At 40.8% G+C, this 22360-nt stretch overlaps 1 protein-coding gene across 1 annotated transcript in view; it reads right to left on the bottom strand.

The window, feature by feature from the left end:
* Positions 1–10688: 10688 nt before the first annotated feature.
* Positions 10689–22360, bottom strand: part of LOC124278262 (solute carrier family 13 member 5-like) — a 33450-nt gene continuing 21778 nt past the window's right edge. The window contains exons 4-15 of the mRNA XM_046713979.1: positions 21685–21827; positions 19944–20037; positions 17906–18052; positions 17029–17157; positions 16233–16334; positions 14707–14811; positions 14397–14491; positions 13800–13942; positions 12866–13027; positions 12142–12279; positions 11269–11493; positions 10689–10845 (exon numbers count right to left, since the gene is read on the bottom strand). Of these exons, the coding sequence (XP_046569935.1) occupies positions 11344–11493; positions 12142–12279; positions 12866–13027; positions 13800–13942; positions 14397–14491; positions 14707–14811; positions 16233–16334; positions 17029–17157; positions 17906–18052; positions 19944–20037; positions 21685–21827 (1408 nt within the window). The 3' untranslated portion in view covers positions 10689–10845; positions 11269–11343. The remainder of the gene's footprint in view (positions 10846–11268; positions 11494–12141; positions 12280–12865; positions 13028–13799; positions 13943–14396; positions 14492–14706; positions 14812–16232; positions 16335–17028; positions 17158–17905; positions 18053–19943; positions 20038–21684; positions 21828–22360) is intronic.

Genomic DNA, 22360 nt, shown 5'->3' on the forward strand with positions numbered 1-22360 from the left:
CTGGCACCACTTTGATCGCCCAAGGTCGGGTCGTCCACGTGTGACGTCACGAGCAGACGACCGTCAAATCGTCCTACGTCACCTACGTGACAGATTTCTGCAAGCTACACGAACCAGGGCTGAGATGTTTAGAGGTCGACTGTTCTCACAGATCATTCGAAATCGGTTGCGGGCTGCCAATCTCTATTCTCGACGTCCATATCGTGGGCCAATATTGACGCCGTTTCATCAACGTCAACGTCTGCTGTGGGCCCAACGTCACCTCCGATGGACCCAGAGAGACTGGAATCGAGTCGTCTTTAGCGATGAATCCAGGTTTACCCTCAGATTCGCGGACGGCTGGCATAGAGTCTGGAGACGACGTCGTGAACGGTATGCCCAATGTTGTGTACAGGAAGTCGACAGATTCGGGGGCGGAAGTTGCATGGTGTGGGGTGCTTTCTGTGGGAACAACCGTTCCCGACTTCTGGTCATCCGTGGAAACCTCACAGCTGCTGCTTACCGCGACCAGGTGCTCACCCCTTAACTCGTTCCTTTCATGGCGGCTCATGGCCCAGGTCTACAGTTCCAGCATGATAATGCTCGGCCGCATACCGCGATGTTGACACGAAATTTCCTTCAAAACGCTGGAATCAACGTCATGGACTGGCCATCGAGGTCCCCTGACCTTAATCCAATAGAGCACGTTTGGGATGCACTTGGGAGAAGGCTTCGTGGTCTTAGGAACCAACCTCAGAATTTGCAGGAACTTGGCGCTGCCTTGCAAGAGTAATGGCGCAGAAACCCCAACCACGTGTTCACAAGCATCAGGCAGTCGATGAGGAGACGGTGTTTGGCAGTGGTGAATGTGCGGGGCGGCCATACACGATATTGAACTGAGAAATTTCGCATATTTATTCTTGGGACTTGACATTCTGTATACCCATGTTTTGGAACGGCGGTGTAGCCTAATGGAACTGATTATGGCACTGTCAGTGTATCGAGTACATCACACAGATCTCAGCAATGAAATAATAACAATTTAACCATCTTACCATCTCTTGTTCTTTTATAGTGCCCTGAAGAAAGAATGTGAAGTTTCTTTTTTGACTCAGTATACATCAGTGGTTTCATTTAGACGGCATCATTATGATTTGAAACCCCTGGTCGAGTATTTTGCTAGATAATATCAGAATACACAGTGACACCCGATGTCACACCGACGTGCTGAGTTCGATTTCTCAGAAAGGTTACAATATCTGAAGAATACTTCTTGACGTTGAACGTGTCAGTATGTTATGGGATGCGCTTACCTTTAGAAGTCCACGATCAGAAAATCGATTTTTGTTCAGCATCCACAGATACTGCAGCGGGGCTTGTGCCTGTAAGTGTAACATCGTTTGTCAATGGAGGTTATTTATTGGTAAGTGAGTGAGTATGGTTTTACGCCGCATTTTGCAATATTCATGCAATATCACGGCGGGGGACATCAGAAATGGGCTTCACACATTGTACCCATGTAGGGAATCGAACCTGGCCCTTCAGCGTGACGAGCGGACGCTTTACCCATTAGGCTACCCCGCCGTTCCGGTTATTTATTAGGAATGAGAAAGGGGCATACACATACGATGTCAATAGGCAGTGTTTAAAACTCCCAAAATTCCAAGCCAGACAGCCGGACTGGTAACTTAAAAAAATTACCAGTCCGGATACAAACTTGCCTGTCCGGTTTTCAACAATTAAAAACTGTGACTGCCATTTCCAACTCGCACAAGCTCCATTCACTGTTTGTAGGCATCGCAATGAACTACATAGCACTAAAAGGCAATGCACCGAGTTTAGGTAAACAGAAAGGACATGATTGTGATTGGTTATCGTAACATGAACTGTCCAATCGTAAGTAGTTTAACATAATTATCATAATACCTTAAACACCTCAACCTGACGACAAGAGAACCTGTCCGATATTATGAAATATTTACTGTTAGGGGTAAATTATCTACCAGACCACCGGACAGGCTAGTTTTGAAATTTGACCGTCCGGGATGAAAATAGACCGTTCCGGACGGTCGGGCAGGCGGGAATTTTAAACGCTGCAATAGGAACATACATCACACAACAACCAAGTACCATTATCGAACGCTAAACATTTACGGAAAACATGTGTAGTAAAAGAATATATATTGAGCTGTTCGTTCCAATGAAATAAAACGTGTGTTTTGAGGCATTGAAAATAACAAAACCCAGGTCAGTCCAAAATATTAAACACTGGGTCCTGAATTGTTGTGTGAGGTGAGGTGAGGTGAAAATGGGTTTAACGTCGTGCTTGAGAATATTTCGCTCATATGACGACGTGCATGCGTGTATATGTGTGTGTGCGGCTGCTTGTACTAGCCCAGACTGAAGCTGGTTTTATAGTGCTAGCCCAGTGAGATACCATGCCGCAGTGAAGCATGAATACCCCACTCAGACACATTATACTGACTCGGAGCCGACCAGTCCTTGTTGTAGCAATTAATGCCGAGCGCCAGGCAGGGACCAACAAGTACCATATTTTAACGTCTTTTGGTATGACGCGGTCGGGGATCGAATCCACGACCTTCCGCTCTCCGGGCGGACGCTCTAACCACTAGGCTAACCGGAGGCGGTCCTGAATTGTTGTGTATATACATTTCCTTGTCTGTGATCAGATATTGAGGTCAGAGTCCCGACAAGATGAGTGAGTGAGTTGTGTTTTACGCTGTTCTAGGCAATATTCCAGCAATATCACTACGGATGAGACTAGATATGGGCTTCACACACTGTACCCATGTGGGGAATCTAACCCAGGTTCGGGCCTGACGTGGGAACGCTTTTACAACTAGTATAGGCCCAATAGGACGATGCCTTGCAGTGTGTTTACATAATCAATAGACATATGTGTAACTTTGGAAAGCGCAGGGGAGGTAACTCCAGCATACCGGAAATTATCATTTGCAAGTCTCAATGGGTTGGTACTCTGCCAACGATGTTTGTGAAGGATGCGTCACTGGCGTTATTTTTATTACAGCGTTTTGACATGAATATCTTACACAGAATTAGTCCATAGGCTTAGCAAACCACGCGGCGGTCGGTCAGCCTTGTGTTTCAAGCGTTCGCTCCTCACACCGAAGACACAGGATCCCCACATGGATACATTGCGTGAAGCCCATTTCTGGTGATATTGCTGGAATATTGCTAAAAGCGGCTTACAGCTAGACTCACCCACTCACTTAGCAAAAAATTGTAGTGCTTCACTCTGAAAACAAAGGCACAGGCTTATCAAAACTATGCTCCTGTTTCCATTTTTAATCAACATAACAGATCTTGAAGATTTGCATGGCGGCAATTTGTATAAATGGCCGACAAGGTCACCAGAGGTCAAAATCTGGTTGGGGTACATCTTGAACGAAAATGTTTTGAGACATACTGTGTCCTAAATGTCATTGTAGTATCACAAAGACCCGATTTGGGCTTAGGCCTGCGTACAATTTCGAGGCCCTGGAAAAAGAAAAGACAATTATGATGTTCATAAAATGCGACTTACCTTTGAAGCCAGGTGTGCCTGCATCATCATAACCCCAGCAATAAGCGCCATTGCCCATGTTATTGCAGTCCAGATGAATATATTTTCGCTTACTGAGACAGACTGGGAAACAGTGACGTAAAAATATACACCATTCCAGATCAGTGTTATGAAGAATATATTGAAATTGAAAAACTGGGTACAGGTGCTCGCTTGAGATAGAATCCTTGCCAGTGCTTCATGCTGACACGTCAATGTATCAGTGATCTCTTCAACTCTCGGATCATCGGACTTCACAAGTTTTTAAGCTTTTCGTCAATTTGGGTAAACTCACACCGGAGGATATAAAGCATTGTAATCATGATGATGCTGAACCCACAGGTCTGTGCTGAACCTACTATAAAAGTGAAGACTGGGACACACTTCCCTATATATATCCAGGGGGATTCGGAGAGCCAAGTTGAATGCACTTGAGAAGACTGCAGCACAACAACTACGATCTTGACAAGAATTATCATCAACATTGCGAGGGTCGTAAAGGTGATATACCTTTTTATCTTAGCAGCATTGGCACAGAAGTAATACTGTTTCTCATAATTATATACGTGTTTCTTTAGACGTTTGATATCCTTTGAAATGGTCAGAGAACATACAATGACATTGAATAATGATTGCAGATTTCCTGAAGATTCCAATAACATGTTTGCAGTCGTCATAGTCTTATAGTAACAGTTAAGGATAAACAGGACCAAGAAAGCTGAGAAAATAGCCACGGACACAGCAATGACAGTTCGACCTGTTTTCCTGTAGCGCTGAACTATGTCCCCGGGGTATATGCCTCCAAAAGCCAACATCCATGTACTCCTGGCAAACATAAAGTTGATAAATCCATCCTTGCTGCTGTCAGACGTTGAAGCTGGTTCCACTTTCGCCGGCATTTTGACTTCTTGGTGTGTCCGTCACCCTTGCTGAAACCGATTCATCAAATCACCTTCATCTGTAGAGTTTTTCGCAATCTCATATATACCCCAATGTCGCTCTGAATCATGATCACCATGAAGTGGAAAGCAAACATCGTTCCATTATGAAATAGCACAGATAATTGAGAGGAGAAGGGTTCCATATCGCTTGTATTTGGACATTTCTAGTTAGCTCTGACGACCTTCATTCATAAAGCCAAACACGAATTTGATTATTTGTTCGTCAATTTAAACTTCATAGGAGCCCATGCAAATTGCGTTTTACTGATTCACATTGAAATCAAATCCACACAAATGGGACTGTGTGACATCACTTATCAGAAAGGTTTATATTTATTTTAAATGCGTGCGCGAGTCGAGTTTAACAAACATGTGTTTGGGCAGAAATGCATGGTGGTAATTGCTTAATGGCTCTCACTTAAAACACCACTGCAATGTCATTTAAGCACTTAATAGTCTCACTAGCGTGAAAGGTAAATCACTACAAAAAGCATCAGTTCGCCAAGTGAGAGCGTCCGCCCGGAAAGCGGAAGGTCGTGGGTTCTATCCCCGACCGCGTCATACCAAAAAGACGTTAAAATATGGTACTTGTTGGTCCCTGCCTGGCCATCGGCATTAATGGGTACAACAAGAACTGGTCGGCTAGGAGTCAGTATAATGTGTCTGAGTGGGGTATTCATGCTTCACTGCGGGATGGTATCTCAGTGGGCTAGCACTATAAAACCAGCTTCAGTCTGGGTTAGTACAAGCAGCCGCACATACACATACACACGTATGCACGTCGTCATAGAGCGAAATATTCTCAAGCACGACGTAAAACCCAATTTCACCTCACCTCACCTCTATCGACTAACGGTCGGTAGTTTAACCCAGTGTTTAAGGAGTTCGCTCGTCAATCGAAAGACTCGGGTTCGATTCCCCTCATACGTACAATATGTATAGTCTATTTTGATGTCCTCTGCCGTGATATTGCTGGAATATTGCTATAAATCGGCGTAATACACAGCTCACCACAGAGGCTGTTAGTTGAAATACATTAACAGACACATACATGCAAAATATGGAGATATTTTCTATTCATTGTCGGTATCTTTGCGGACGACAGTATCTGTTCAAATCAAATGATGGTAATACGCTTATGCCGTCATTTAAAGTTAATTGTCGTCGTCGGTGTCGGGCGTAGAACGCCTACCAGTATCAGTGAGTGAGTGAATAAAAATTTAGAGTCACAGCGGCAGTATTTCGTGACTTCAAACGTTTTGCATATACAGTAAATACATTTTGTTATTATATAATCCTGTCATCAAAGGACTGTAAAATAGTTAGATCACAGATGTTGCTTTAAAACTAGTATGAAACCATAAAATATATCATCATACGAAACAGTAAAATATATTAACATGCTATAGATCACCAGAGCAGTTAAAAGGAGATCACCATACCAGTATCTTACTTACAGTATCTGTGCTACCTGCATGGATCCTAGTAGGGTTGACATCATCCCACCAGCCACTGGCGGTTATCAGCAAATTTAGTCAAACTTAAAATAACATGAATTCTGCTATTAAAATCATAGTAATATGTTCGGAAGAAAATGATTTTATTTCTCATTTTGGAGTATCTTTATGTCAATCGCATGCAAAAAACATAGGGTGTTGTCAACATACAGTTTTGTTGGACTGCGGGGAGATTCTGATCCGCTGCTTCCTGTGACGGTTGGTTGTTTAAGGTCAGTAATGTTCCAGCTATATGGCTGCTGCCTACAGATAATCGAGACTCGACAATCCAACGATCAACAGTATGAGCATCGATTTACACAATTGGGATACGATGACATGGGTCAACCAAGTCCATGACCACCCGATCCTGTTAGTTGCCTTTTAGGGAAATGATGGGTTGCTTCTAACCCGGCTCATGATGTTGTTCACAGGATTGTCTGGTCCAGACTCGATTATTTACAGACCGCCGCCATATAGCTGGAATATTGCTGAGTGCGGCGTAAAACAACAAATACACAAACAAACAAACAAACAAATCTCCCTTTTTAGCTCTACCACAGTGCATGTATTGTACAGGACTCTAGATCAGTAAACCCTACTTCTATCTTTTGGTACGACGCACAGGGATTATGGAACGCACTACTTACCGCGGAAGCAGCCTTGTCGGCTGGTGACTTCAAAACAGACAACAAAATGAATACAAACATATTATTCTTTATTATTGTTTCTACACTGACAAATACACAAATAATTGTACCATATAACAGTACTCCGCCCTCACTTAACGTTGTTCTGATTAAACATACTCAGTATGAACACAAACCCCAAACATACTGGAATCTGTCGTGTGGTTAACTATGGAATATCTTATAATGAACCTCCAAGCAATAACAAGGTTTGAACTGTCTTATAGTGAGTGGGTGAGTGAGAGGATATGGTTTTACGCCACTTTTAACAATATTCCAGCAATATCACGATGGGGGAACACCAGAAATGGGCTTTGTCCATTGTACCCATGTGAGGAATCGAACCCGGATCTTCAGCGTGAGGAGCGGACGCTTTAACCATCAGACTACCCCACCGTTCCCCACACCTACACTACATACATTGAGGATTTTACGATTCGAACTATAGCGATGTCGTCACATGTATAACATGCTTGAATGCTTAAAATATTCGTAGAAATAAAAATATCTAACAATAAATAACATTAATAGAAATCAGTTATGTAACAATCATTGTGTTACTGTCTCTGGGGGTGGTGGGGTAGCCCAGTGGTTAAAGCGTTCTGTCGTCACGCCGAAGATCCGGGTTCAATTCCCCACATGGTTACAATGTGTGAAGCCCATTTCTGGTGTCCCCCGCTATGAAATTGCTAAAAGCGGCGTAAAACTATACTCACTATTACTTGGCTGCTGGGCACTATAGGTATGTACACATCTTGACACATTCTGTGTTGGAACCACGTGTGGTTACCTAGGAGTTGATCAACATCATCGTTGTTCCTTGGTACCCCTATCCTTCCTCTTCCTGGTTTTGATATTGTCCCAAATACATTTGTTAATCGGGATGATGATGACACAAAATGGCTGAGCAGAGAACGGGGGTAAGTGGTGTACACCGAGTTTTATTATTTGTTGGTTACGCTACATTCTAGACTCTCAAGACAGGCATTTGGTCCCGCGTTAAACTTACCTAAAAAAAACCCTCACAACCCCCCCAAATAAATAAAAAGTAAATAAATAAAAAAATATATATATGAATATAAATAACTAAAAAAAAATTTAAAAAATTAAAATCAAGCCAACTAACCAAGAATAAAAAAGACCAAAGAGAAGCACAGATCAATTTAAAATGCACCCCCCCCCCCAATAAAAAACATTAAAAAATAAAACGAACAATGCAAGTAAACAAACCAACAAAAATAGATCTGAAAGAAGCTCAGATCAATTTAAAATGCAGTGTAGAAATTCTATAAAGTCCAAAATTAAACGGAACTATACTTTATTGTCGGAGAACCAAGTGTAATTCCCCGCAGAAAAGCTGAGAGCATGTTGTGTTATAAATATTTTCATAACACGGACCCACCATCAATATTCTTACAACAAGAGTTTCGCTTGGAAATGTGAAGAAACAAACAAAAGACTATTATTTTGTAGGGATTAGTTAAACAAACGATTTGAAAATAACATTACTCAGGTTCTGAGCTTTAGCATACATTGTTACATGAAGCAAGGGAGGTTACTCAAATTACTTTTGCTCTTGACATGCTGACATGATGAGCTTTTTTAAGCAAGGGACGTTACTTTAATTACTTTTGCAGAGCAGCTGTTCGCTACTCTTCGGACAGACGCCACCGTGTGCTTTTGTCGGGCAAGATGAAAGGTTCATCGAATGGGGTTTTAAATTTCAAACTACTGGCACAAGTAGAGGAACAAGACACTCCAACTGGTAGTTTTATCAGTGTCCGCGTGAATATAGGAAACACATTCACTGAAGATTTAGAATTTTATTGGTGTTATTAAAAGGAAAATATGATCTGCAGTTCGATGATCGGCTCAGACACCTGACTGACGTTGGTCTTTGGTTAACGTAGTGGTCGGCGGTTTAACTCTGCACCAATATTCCGAATATATGACAGTGGTCTGTAAATAATCGAGTTTAGACCAGACAACCCAGTGATTGATTTCATGATCTACGCAATCGGGATAGGATGACATGCATCAACCATGACCACCCGATGCCAAGTCTGGGCCAGACGATCCAGTAACTGATATGATGAGCATCGAGCAGCATGTGACATACATCAACCAAGACAGTGAGCCTGACAACCAGATCATCTAACCAACCGACCCTTAATGGAACAGTCAGATGCCGAGTACTACCAGAATATGCAATGGTATTTGATACTTTCTGTTAATTCATGTCAGATTTCATTTATCAAGACTTCGTATATTTTAGTCACGAGACTTTGTATAACGGAAATACTGAATTTGAAATATATTAAACATGGGAGTCATAAAGTTACTGTTCTTTAAACTGATAGGATGTAGGCTAAGAACATTAGACATGACATTGGAAAAAATAGTAGAAAGCTGATTTTTTCAGAAAAGGTTCAGAACATCATTACCATGTGCAAGATACAAAGTTCTGCAAATTTTACCTTGTGGCATTTTCAAAATGGCCGGCAATTTCAAGATGGCCACCAAAATCATTAAAAAAAGTCTTGAAGATGATATCTTGTGGATGCGAGTTTGAGTGCAGGGGTCGGTGCAGTTGTCGAAGAGCAGGAATTGAGTGCACATTGCTTTGCACTGGATGTCGAGGATTGCCAAACTGCCAAAATGTACTCTGTATTGAAGAATGAGATGTTGTGATTGACAAAAAAGACTTTATGATACATGAATCAAAGACTGGTGATTACAGTGAGTTTCAAAATTTACTAACTTAAAATGAAGATATGGATATTTGTAAAAGTGATTTACCATCAATGTGGTGACCACAGCTGTCTTGATTTACCAACCATGAGTAGCCATTTTGACGTACCAAAAGCACATGCATCAAATGTGTGGTTATCATACCATAATTAATTGTCTTATGTATGTTAGGTGTTAAAAGTAATATTTTAGATTCCTTGTGAGAAGCGTTTTCTTTTAATGTATCACTACGCATAATTATTGACAAAATATCTGTTTGCATAATCATTTTAATGATTTTGGTGGCCATCTTGAAATTGGCGGCCATTTCGAAAATGCCACAAGGTAGAATTTTGTATCTTGCACATGGTAATGATGTTCTGAAGCTTTCCTGAAAAAAATCAGCTTTCTACTATTTTTTTTCAATTTTACCTATTGTTTGTGTCTAATGCTCCTGGCCTAATGCAAAGGTGCACAACGGGATTCCATCTTGAATCGTCTAGTTTACATTGCTGAAATGAACAGCAGTGGTGCAGGTTCTACTCACTTATAGTAACAGTTAAGGATAAACCAAGGACCAAGAAAGCTGAAAAATTGACGAGTTCCACCTGTTTTCTGTAGCGCTGAACTATGTCAGGGGTATATGCCTCCAAGAACCAACATCCATACTCCTGGCAGAGCATAAGTTGATAAATCCATCCTCGCTGCTGTCAGACGTTGAAGCTGGTTCCACTTTCGCTGAACGACTTCTTGAATTGTGTCCGTCACCCTTGCTGAAACCGATTCATCAAACTGCAACCATTGTAGGAGAGTTTTTCGCAATCGCCATATATACCCCAATGTCATCTGAATCATGATCACCATGAAGTGGAAAGCAAACATCGTTCCATTATGAAATAGCACAGATTGAGAGGAGACAGGTTCCTGTTTGTATTTGGACACTTCTAGTTATCCTGAACCTTCATTCATAAAACCAAACACGAATTTGATTATTTGTTCGTCGTTTTAAACTCATAGAAGCCCATGCAAATTGCGTTTTACTGATTCACATTGAAATCAAATCCACACACAAATGGACATGTGACATCACTTATCAGAAGGTTTATATTTATTTTAAAGTAAGTGCGCGAGTCGAGTTTAACAAACATGTGTTTTGGGCTTGCATGGTGGTAATTGTAATGGCTCTCGCTGCATAAGTTTTCTTTTAATGTATCACAAGGTATGGTTAATTAAAAAGAAATATTTTCGTGAAATTATTTTGATTATTTCCAGGACAATGGTGGCCATCTTGAAAATGCCACAAGGCATGATAGCAATATATTTAGAATCCCTGTGAGATGAGATTTCATTATGAGCTTATATTACATGGCATAATTATTGACAAAATATCTGTTTGCATAATCATTTTAATGATTTTGGTGGCCATCTTGAAATTGGCGGCCATTTCGAAAATGCCACAAGGTAGAATTTTGTATCTTGCACATGGTAATGATGTTCTGAAGCTTTCCTGAAAAAAATCAGCTTTCTACTATTTTTTTTCAATTTTACCTATTGTTTGTGTCTAATGCTCCTGGCCTAATGCAAAGGTGCACAACGGGATTCCATCTTGAATCGTCTAGTTTACATTGCTGAAATGAACAGCAGTGGTGCAGGTTCTACTCACATATTAAAATATTTGTTTCATATTTTTTATACTACCAGACCTTTAGAGGAGGAAAAACCTATAGGGAACCACTGAATAGTTGCTGATATTTTCCCACTAACCGACAGATAGGTGCCTGTATGAAATCCGTAAAGCAAGTGAAAAAGATGTGACCTCACATGCATGAACGGAAACAGGTTTTACAGTGATAAGAGAGTTCTTTTAGCATTGAAGTGATGCTGGTAGGGCATATCAAAGGATGACGGACAGCTGTAGTATCAGTCTAAGAAGGAGTGACGTTCACTGGAAGGGTTGCGTTGAGTCTGAAGGGCTCTGGGACCACATCAAAATGGAAAATGGCGTCTCCCCATGTAGCGGTTGCCATGAGCAACAGAGGTACGGCTAAAATGTTCATCATGATTCCAGCTGACGCCTGAAAGCAATCATGAATGAGTGAGTTAAAATTTAGAGTCACATCGGCAGTATATCTGCGATACCGTGACAAGAAGAGTTTTGCATACATAACAAATACATGTTGCTATAAATCTAGTCGTCAAGGTACTGTAAAATTACCAGATGATCACAGACGGTGGTTAAAACTAGCATAGCTATCTAGAACTATTTTACAGTATAAACACAGGCAACAGATCGCCAACGACTGATCACTATACTAGGGGCCTTGGGGACTTTTGCGTTAGCTACCTGTATGGACCCTAGCTGGATTTACATCAGTTCTTCGAACGTTTATCAATTATAACAAATTTATCCAAAGACAAAACGAACACATAGTCCCCGAATAAAAGTACGGAAGAAAGTTTTTCTTTGAAAGAAGTGGTCCCAGGAAGCCTCTCCGGAGGACATAACCTACGGTACCACATCTTCTCTCGAGGACGCAGCTACCAACAACCGCAGCTGCTAACTTACACCATCAATCACAAAAGGCTACAATGAGAAATGGTAAAATAGCACTTCTTTATGTAAGGGGTGATCTCGTTGGTCGTATATTGGCTTCAGCTGATCCCGACATCTATTCATCGAATATACAGTGAAAAATGTTTATATTCCAAGTCTATGGACTTACCATGTCGGACACTTTGATATGGCCGTAGCTAAACACGATGGCATTAGGGGGCGTGGCAGCGGGCAACATGTATGCAAATGAAACAGAGAGGGCTGCCGGAAACATGTAGAACAATGGGTTCACTCCGGTTCCAATAGCCTGCAGAATGGAGAGCAGAGTTCACTTAATCCAGGAAAACATCAGCTGTAAATACTTAAGGATGCACAGAAAACGTCATTCGTTTACATGGTGAGTGAGTGAGTTTATTTTTACGCCGCTTTTAGCAATATTCCAGCAACATCACGGAGGGGAAAACCAGCAGCGTCACACATCGTAACCATGTCGGGAATCGAACACGGGTCTTCGGCGTGACGAGCGAACGCTTTAACCACTAGCCTACCCCATCGCCCCTCGTATACCTGCACGTTGCATATCAATATCCGTGTAAATACTGAACATGGATGTCGGGAATATAATCAAATAAGCATCACATTATGGAACTCTTTCAAATTTGTAAAGTTCCTTGATTTCGTGTTGACATAAGGTCATAATAAATCAGTAAAATGAAATTGTTTTGAAGTAATTTTATGAAATTTATACGGTCACATTTGTATAATGATTATTTGGACACGTGTTTTAGTTTCTTAATTCCTGATGAATGTGGGAACCAAATATAGGCTGTGACGTCATTTATACTACACATGACGTCATTGACGAAAACACAAAACACAAAAATGTAACGTACCAGGTTGGCCAGGATCGGCATGACAAGTGTTGCTGTTGCTGTGTTGCTGGTCACCTCGGTTGCTGCAGCACACACGTAACAGATAATCAGAAGCAACAGCCATGGGTTCAGGCCCTTCAACACCTGCAGCTGAGTACCAATCCAGAAAGACAGGCCAGACTCCTGTAATTATCACAAAAAAGAACTACATGTAGTTACTTTTGTGTTTGTGCAGGATTCAGAGTGAGCATAGTTTTACGCCGCTTTATGCTTTACATTCCAACAAAACCACAGCGGGGTACGCCAGAAATGAGCTTCACACTTTGTACCCATTTGAAGAATCGAATCCGGGCCGTCGCTTTTACATCTTGGCTACACCCCAGGGTTGTGTGATTGAGAGTAGATTTCAGGGATATGCCAAGTAATTTATACAAGCAGTTAGATATAAAGAATATTATTTTATCCTAAAATTGGAAACTCCCGGTAAATACTTTATTCAATGCAATAAGGAAAAGATTAGCATTAAATTCGTCTTACTTTACTGGTCCGTCATATTATAGAGTGAGTGAGTAAGGCTTTACGCCGCTTTCAGCAATAATCCAGCAATATCACGGCGGGGGACACCAGAAATGGGCTTCACACAGTGTACCCGTGTCTGGAATCGAACCCGGGTCGTTGGCGTGACGGGGCGAACGCTTTAACCAGTAGGCTACCCGACCGCCCTCATATTATAGGATTGAATTGGTAGTATTTCAGACCTGAATCCCGTCAAACACTCGGAAACACGTGTCTGTGACAATAAAGATCCTACCTCTCAGCCCTTAGCAAGAGCACATATGTGTCCAAGCAAACAAACACGTGTCTGTGACAATAAAGATCCTCCCTCGCAGCCCTTAGCAAGAACATATTTGTGTCCAATTAAATAAACATGTATGTGTGATAATAAAGATCCTACCTCACAGCCCTTAGCAAGAGCATACCCGCCTCCAAGCAGGAGGAAGAGTGCCCATGGCATCTTCTCGTGGAGGACCTTCCACGTCAGCAACGGTGTGATCGGAGCCTCGGCTTCTGCCTTCTCTTCTTCAGTCATTTCATAAGCTGTAGAAATAATCATATTGTAGCATCACTTGGCATCACCTTTATATTTTCTGGTGGTGATGGGCTGGGATTTAGTATGGAGGTTACAAACCTTTTCAGCTGAAGGTGCAAAACCAGATATTTAAAAAAATTAAAACTAAAGAGTTAAAAGTTTTTTTTATAACAAACTCTTTACAGAAATGTTATTTATTTATGGCGGATACCTTCTTTAATTATGAGTACGAAAGCATTTCAAGAAAATTTTCGGTATTTTCTGCGGATAAAACCCCAGTCCATCTCCCAAATATCAAATGGTCGACTCAAAAGAAGTTTGAAAGTTGTAGCCCACATCTACCTGTTAAAGTAGGTGGCCTTAACTGTCTACATTTACTTTTTCAAACATACAAAACAATTCTGAGCTGACACGCGTTTAGCGTGTAACGGGCAAGGTTCTGTGTTTCATAACCAGACTTACAGTTTTTCCGGAGACAGAAGACACGTGGTAATTTGGAAGGAAGAACAAAAAGCATCACTGCCAACAAAACTGCAGGTGTCGAATCTTTTACCAAGCTGCAAAGAAAATAATGTCTCTTACAGGTACATGTTTGCGGGTTTTATTTAAATTTATTTTTTAATATTGAGAGAATATGGGCCAATTTGAACCGTTGAAAATGAGTTTCTACAAACTGTGTGGGTATGCTTATTGTTGAAGATGCTTCTTGTGATATTTTCGAAAGAAGTAGAAAACAAATGAAAAAGACACTTTATACAAATGCCAAACTTACTTGTGTTCAAAGAGATCTCCCCAGCCACCAACTCCTCCGAGATCTCGCGAGACCCAGAAAATAACCAGTAGAAGAAATAACACCATGACATTGGCCTGGGCGTACCTGATAACAAAGCACGTTACATTGCAATAAACATGTATAGGGGACTATGCAGCATATTTTGAAAAAGTACTGGGTTTGGACAGTATTGGAAACATTGGTCACTTGGCTAATTGTGTGTCATTGTAACAAAAAATGACAATGTTTGGGACTATAAATAAATAAGTAAGTAAGTAAGTAAGTGGGTAAGTAAGTAAAGTAAGTAAGTAAGTAAGTAAGTAAGTAAGTAAGTAAGTAAGTAAGTAAGTAAGTAAGTAAGTAAGTAAGTAAGTAAGTAAGTAAATAAATAAATTTGCACTATAAAAGAATAAATAAAGGAAAAAGTCCATTAAGATCTGCTGCTTCTGCCCACACCTATCTTTCAAACAGCCTTTGAAATATTTTTACCAGATGGAAACCTCTTTGGAATACCCGCTATGCAAAAGAAATGGCAACTTTCAAAGCAGAATTCTTTGCTTCAAACGTCCTTGAACACAAGACCAAGGTAAGCATGCGGATAGTACGTCCGGTATCATTGCTTGACACATGGTGGTCACTCTCCTACCCAGAGTTCCATGCGGCAAGCCAGCATAGTACCTCTGCCACAGGCCACAAAAATGTGACGATTCGTCACATCTTGCAATGTCCATTCAATATAATGTACAGATTTCTTTTACTCTTTTATTTTTGACGAGTCTACACATTTAACTAAACATCTTTAATAGAATGGTTTAGTTTCACTGAGAAAATATCCAAAAACATGTAACACTATTTCGATTTGCGTAGCGATCCTTTGTTTACACATAGGTTGTACAGCTCCACGTGCTGTCATCGAAGCTGATGGAGAGCAAACGATGCAGCCAGTTTGATACCTAAATATGTACTGTCATATACCTTACTGTCGCAGTTGTGGAAGAATATATATGTAACAATGTAAAAACATTATGAAGAGAGCGCCGAAAAGCTTTCGTGAGTCCAGTCTCTTCTTATTTTAAAATATGCGCGTTTGATTACAAACAAGAGAAAAGTCCGGCCACGTGATATGCAAATTAGCCTGTGGCAGTGATGTTATGTTAAGTCATCGCTGTGCCGGAGTGTGACATGGTGGTATCACAAGATGGCAACCCCCTGGACTGGTTCACGAGTTTATAGCTTCAATTGTAGGCAAATATCTGCACCAGACTCTTCATGCACCATGCGTTTGATAAGTGTTGCTATTTCCTTTGCTGATTCGAATATCATTTTATGGTCTCTTTTTCAAACTGACTATAATATGAATGTGTAAGCCGATACTTCGTTGCCAGCAACATCAAAACACAGATAAGCCTGTGAGTAACATTAGGTTGCAATACATGAGAATACATGCAAAATGTATACAATTGTTATGTCAGTACACTTCCACTAAGAAGAATTAGAACGAGAAAATAATAAAAATGAAAGCTCACGTGATAGCACCAAGTTTCTTATACTCTGTCACGATGACATTTCTCACTTTCTCGGCCTGGATCCTTCTTAAAGGGTCATCGCTCAAGCAAGCACAGATACCTCTGCAAACGGAAAACAGATATACATTTTCTCTTTCTGAGAGCATGTGCAAGGCATTTCCTAGGGACGACAACCATCTTAATTTGTGTCGAATTAGGACACTTCCTCGATTGCATGAAGGACTATTATCTAAACAACATTCCTATTTTTAACTGTAACGTTCCATAAATATCACAGCCATTTAATGACCCAAATTAATGAAAAATAAATGAAATGCTTTTGATATGTATAATAGTGTTTAAGGTACATTTAGGACTGAGAGAATGGTGATGTGTTACATCGCATTATAATAAAATACTTGATTGGTTCGATGGTTGGATTGGTGTTTAACGCCGCTCTCAGCAATATTCCAGCTATATGGCGTCGGTCTGTAAATAATCGAGCCTGGACCAGACAATCCAGTGATCAACAGCATGAGCATCGATCTACGCAATTTGGATCAATGACAAGCCCGTTAAGCCTGTGCAAAAATTGGTATTCAGCAACACATGATGTCGTTAGGGGCGACTAAAGGGTTGCTAGCCTTGGTCGATGCATGTCATCGTCTCCCATTTGAATGGAACGATGTTCATGATGTCAATCACTGAAAAGTGTTGCCCTAACTCGATTACTTATTTATTTTCCCATGTAGATGGAATATTGAAGAGTGCTTCGTAAACCATCAATCATGGCCAATGGACTTGTCAATATTCTTACTTGCATCTGAGGTAGAGAATATTGAGCCAGCACCAGCAGACAATGAGGACGACGACAGACAAGGGGAACCCGTAGGCCATCCAGGAGGCAAAGTTGACGGGAGACTCAATACCACGGCTACTGTACAGTCTGGAACAGCATGTTGTCGCCATTGATTATGATACCATTATCGATATAAACTAACGTTCAGAATAAAGTACATACCCCCAAAAAAAAAAAAAAAAAAACAAAAAAAACACCCCAAACCCACAAAATAAAACCATCACCACCACAAACAAACAAAAAACCCAACAAAACACACACACACAAAGAACAATACAACAAAAAAAACCCCAAAAAACAACAACAAACAAATTCATTTTTTTCACGAAATCAGAAGTTCACGCCGTATAGCTTTCTTCGAACAAAAACAACCCAATATGCCCAATTCCAGGGACCGCCTCCGTGGTGTAGTGGTTAGAGCGTCCGCCCCGAGAGCGGAAGGTCGCGGGTTCGATCCCCGACCGCGTCATACCAAAAAACGTTAAAATATGGTGCTTGTTGGTCCCTGCCTGGCGCTCGGCAGTAATGGGTACAACAAGGACTGGTCGGCTAGGAGTCAGTATATTGTGTCTGAGTGGGGTATTCATGCTTCACTGCGGCATGGTATCAGTGAGCTAGCACTATAAAACCAGCTTCAGTCTGGGCTAGCACAAGCAGCCGCACATACATACACACGCATGCACGTCGTCATATGAGCGAAATATTCTCAAGCACGACGTTAAACCCAATTCCACCACCACCAAATCCAGAAACAAAACTTAACTTAAACTAATCATATTAGTATACGCCCATTTACACTAATAGACTAGGAATTGTAGCAGTATAATTTACTCACTCATCTGTCTGTCCTTTCAGGACGAGGTTTGGTCCAGTTCCTGTAAGACTTGCGATGCCTCCGGAATTAGCCCCGTATGCAATACACAGTGAAAGGGCTTTCTTCAAACGGGTAAACTCTGCTTCCTCGGTTACGTCTGGTCCATCGCTGCAACAGGAAGTCGCAAGATGAACCGTCCATAAAATATTGCATTGTCCTGTTCACACGAAACTCAAATGGTGATTGACATGCACCATTATCATACGTCGCTTTTTATGTAATTTAATGCAAATATTTCCACTTTGTAGCCTTCTTTCGTCGGAAGATGGATTTAGGTTGTGGGGAGCTGAATGTTATTGCTATAACCACTGTTCTTGTAATATGTTATCTTTGAATTGAACTGACTGCAGTGACTCCATTTTTACTTTCATCGTGATGCCTTTGAATGGATTTGTGAACTTAGTTAATTTTATAATTCAATTCTTAATTTCGTCATTTTTTTTATTATTTGTTGGTTTTGCACCTAGTTCTTTTGTGAGAACTAGCTATGTCAGAACTGCTGGGCGGTGCTAGGCAATAAATATAAACAAACATTTACTTTAATGCAAATACTTTGAGTGACGGGTGCTAGCAGTAAGACATGGCAGTGCTGGCCCTTACCGCGAACCCCTGTGGTCCCCACAGATGTTTCATTATTCATTCAGCTCTATGATGCCTTTTACGCCCAATGTTATTTCTTCTGGCGAGTAATCGAGACTGATTTTATCTCGTTTATGTGTTGACATAAAGTTATTGTCCCAAGCAGTACGCTACAGGAGAAGACACAGGTGTCCGGTTTACCATTAAAGATGCGAACTAGCAGATTTAAATACAGGACACGTTTTATGGACAAGAACTTCATTGTATTCTTAACACGACGTTTCGGGGCCAATTATTGCTCCTTTTTCAGGTGAATGATGTTGAAGCAGCAAGAATTAGTTCTGAAACGTTGAAGGAATAAAAAGAAGTTATACATAAAACGTATGTCAGTTTACAAGTCTATATGTATTAAAATATCCAGTATATATCTAAAATATTGTTTATTCACACCTTATTTTTCTTCTTTACTAGGGGACGAAATTTCACAGATTGGTGGGTGACCAAAATTACAGGCGCACCTTTTGTTCTTGGGGATATATCGCCTCACTGATCTGGAACCTTAGCACAATAGCTGCTGGGTATGCGGGACACAGAGAGAGAGAGAGAGAGAGAGAGAGAGAGAGAGAGAGAGAGAGAGAGAGAGAGAGAGAGAGAGAGAGAGAGAGAGAGAGAGAGAGAGAGAGAGAGAGAGAGAGAGAGAGAGAGAGAGAGAGAGAGAGAGAGAGAGAGAGAGAGAGAGAGAGAGAGAGAGAGAGAGAGAGAGAGAGAGAGAGAGAGAGAGAGAGAGAGAATCACCCACACACCTCTACGTACCATGTATCCATGTTTGTCGAACTTTTAAATGCTTTTCAAGAACTAGAACATTTAAATCTTCTTTGATCTGTATTTCTTTGATCTGTCATCACAGATGTTCCATTAGTCATTCATCCATATGCCACATTTGTGTTACCTCTTACAACCAATGTAATATATTTTGATGAAAAATCGAGACTGACTTTCTCTGGTATTGGTGTTGACAGATAGCATTTAGGCCATGAGCCAGACCATTTTCCTCAGAGGGACCAAACACTTTTATGTTTTATTACTTACAAGAAGACACAAAAAGTGACCGATGTTTACTATACAAGATGCACACTTGAAGTATTAACTCTGCCCTGGACTGTATTTCTTGGATATTTGCATGGGAAGAAACATCGAAGTGATGCATGTAATCCACTGTGCTGAAACCAACATGCACGTGTAAATTAACATAGAAAACATAGCGAGGGGCGAAGCAGGGATTCAAACCCACGATGGTACGCAACTCTATTTTTATAAACAACTGGGCCATCAACACCCTGTAGCGTGGGTGGGAGTTTTCTCACGACCTAAAGTATTATAATCCTGGAATATGGGGAATAGATTCCGGCGATAAACTTACGACGGTTTGATTTGTAGCTTGTCCACTGGTGGTTCCTGTTCTTCTTTTTCAGCATTTTTGTCAGTAATTGATTCTTTTCCATTCATTTCAATTTCTGAAATGAAAAAAAATGTTTTTTAATTTTTTAAAAACAAAACCCAAACAAACTTGAAAGGTTCCAAGGATCACACAGTGTCAGAGAGACATTTGCCGAACAAGACGTCAGTAATTCGATGTTTATTCTTCTCTTTAATTGCATGGCAAATACAGTTGTCTCACAAGTTAGCAAATAATCCGATGTTAAAATAGTGACAATAAGAAACATGAATTTATCTGAAATTTATGAAAGAAGAGCGGTTAAGAAGGACATTTTCTGTCAGATAATTGAACTGCATGGAATGTATGGTTCAGATTACTGCTCTTCAGAAGGATTTGTCGAGCCGATAAAAGTACCGAAGAATACATTTTCTTTGCTTGTGTCCGTTATGCCGCACAAAGCAATAAGAAGGCGGTCTGTAAGTATTCCAGTCAAGAACAGACAATCCCCCGGTTGACACATGAGCATCGATCTACGCAGTTGGGATACGATGACATGTGTCAACCAAGTCAGTCGCCTCCTAAGACAAAACAGACACTAACGAAATGGCTGGAGACTAGTCAAGGAACCAGTCCCAACCGATAAGCACCGTCCCCTTGCATCCGTCCTCGGAGATTAGTCGCTATGGCGTCACATCCGGTGAAACTTGATTCCGCGGGTGATGAATCTTTCCTGTTTGGTACCCGTCGTTTGTAAAACATATTTAAAGAGGAGGGTTATACGTATTTTGGCACACCACCCCTCTCACCGGGTGTTTTTCCACAGAGGAGCGTTTCGCCCTAACCTTTGGACTTCTTGATTTATGTCCACATACCCTTCTCCAAAATCCCCGCCCCTGCTGACTGATCATGCCAGTCAGTCAGAGATGTACACATACTACTCACACTTTTCTAAGGATTACAAAAAAACACAATTTTACTTACACGTAGATTTATGATTTGAAATTGTATCCATTTAAAACTGGATAAATAGTAATATGGTAACCCCTCTTTAGGCAAACAGTCACTAACCTTATGCACTTGATACATGAGTAACCATAAAAATGGTTTTCATGGCACCAGTCAACCATTTTGCAAATCACAGAACAAGTCATTGACAAGAACACAACACATGTCAGTAGCAGGTATGGGATCCACAAGACGAAATGACTAACTGAAACCTAGGATCCATGCTAGGACTAACTGAAACCTAGGAACCTTATGCACTTGATACATGAGTAACCATGAAAATGGTTTTCATGGCACCAGTCAACCATTTTGCAAATCACAGAACAAGTCATTGACAAGAACACAACACAACACATGTCAGTAGCAGGTATGGGATCCACAAAACGAAATGACTAACTGAAACCTACGATCCATGCTTACAATAAGCTTAGATATTTAAACCAGTTTGACCCTACATTATAGTTTTCTGTTGAATCCATGATTTGATCCTTAGCAAAGTGTGAATAGTATATTACGCCAGGGTCACTGACCTATGCACGTGTACATACTTAATATCGTGAGGAGGTGTTAATTGACATTCATAGAGAGAGCCTTGAGAACTTTAGTAAAGATTCACAATGGCAGAAAATCAGAACCTCATTACTCGAATCTTACTACAAGCATAGGGAGCTGGTCCCCTACTGTGTGATGTCGGCTGACTGATCCAGGTGTAACGTACCTCCCTGGTCTTTAGAACGGTCTCTCGTATCCTTCAGCTGTATTAGAATGGCGTTGGCGATTGGGATCATCATGGCCGTCGTCGCAGTGTTGCTGATCCACATCGACAGGAACCACGTTGCTATCATCAACCCAAGCATTAACCTGTTCAAAATAATGGTTTTGATTTGTTTGGTTGGAAATTTTAAGATTTTCGTTGAATTGTTTTACGCCGCAGTATTCCAGCTGAATCACGATAGCCGGTGAATGCTTTCATTCATGGCCAACCAAACCAGTGGTTGATACTATGAGCAGCATCCAATAATACCAAGAAAGTCATGATGCCAAAACTACGGCGAGCAGCGATATAGACCTATTTTGACTGGGATAAACACGCTGTCAGAACACAGAAGTTTGTTATTCGAATGTTCTACAGTGTTGATATTTAGTTTTTACCTCAAGGAGGATTTTAGCAGGTAGTATCTATCAGTATACCATAAAGGTCTAAGATGTAAAACCTCCGCTGAAGGTTCTAATGTCAGTAAAAGGCTATCATGTCAGTATGCATTCGGTCACCATTTGAAATAGATATAGTACTGGTGCAGCATTTCTGAGATATTTCAGAAAAGCATGTCGTTCTACTTAAAAAAGCTGGTCTCTGTACTTCACATGGACGTGTATCTGTTCACAATTGGATG

This window comes from Haliotis rubra, unplaced genomic scaffold, assembly GCF_003918875.1.
Source record: "Haliotis rubra isolate DU_JTF1 unplaced genomic scaffold, ASM391887v1 Scf234, whole genome shotgun sequence".
Lineage (NCBI taxonomy): Eukaryota > Metazoa > Mollusca > Gastropoda > Lepetellida > Haliotidae > Haliotis > Haliotis rubra.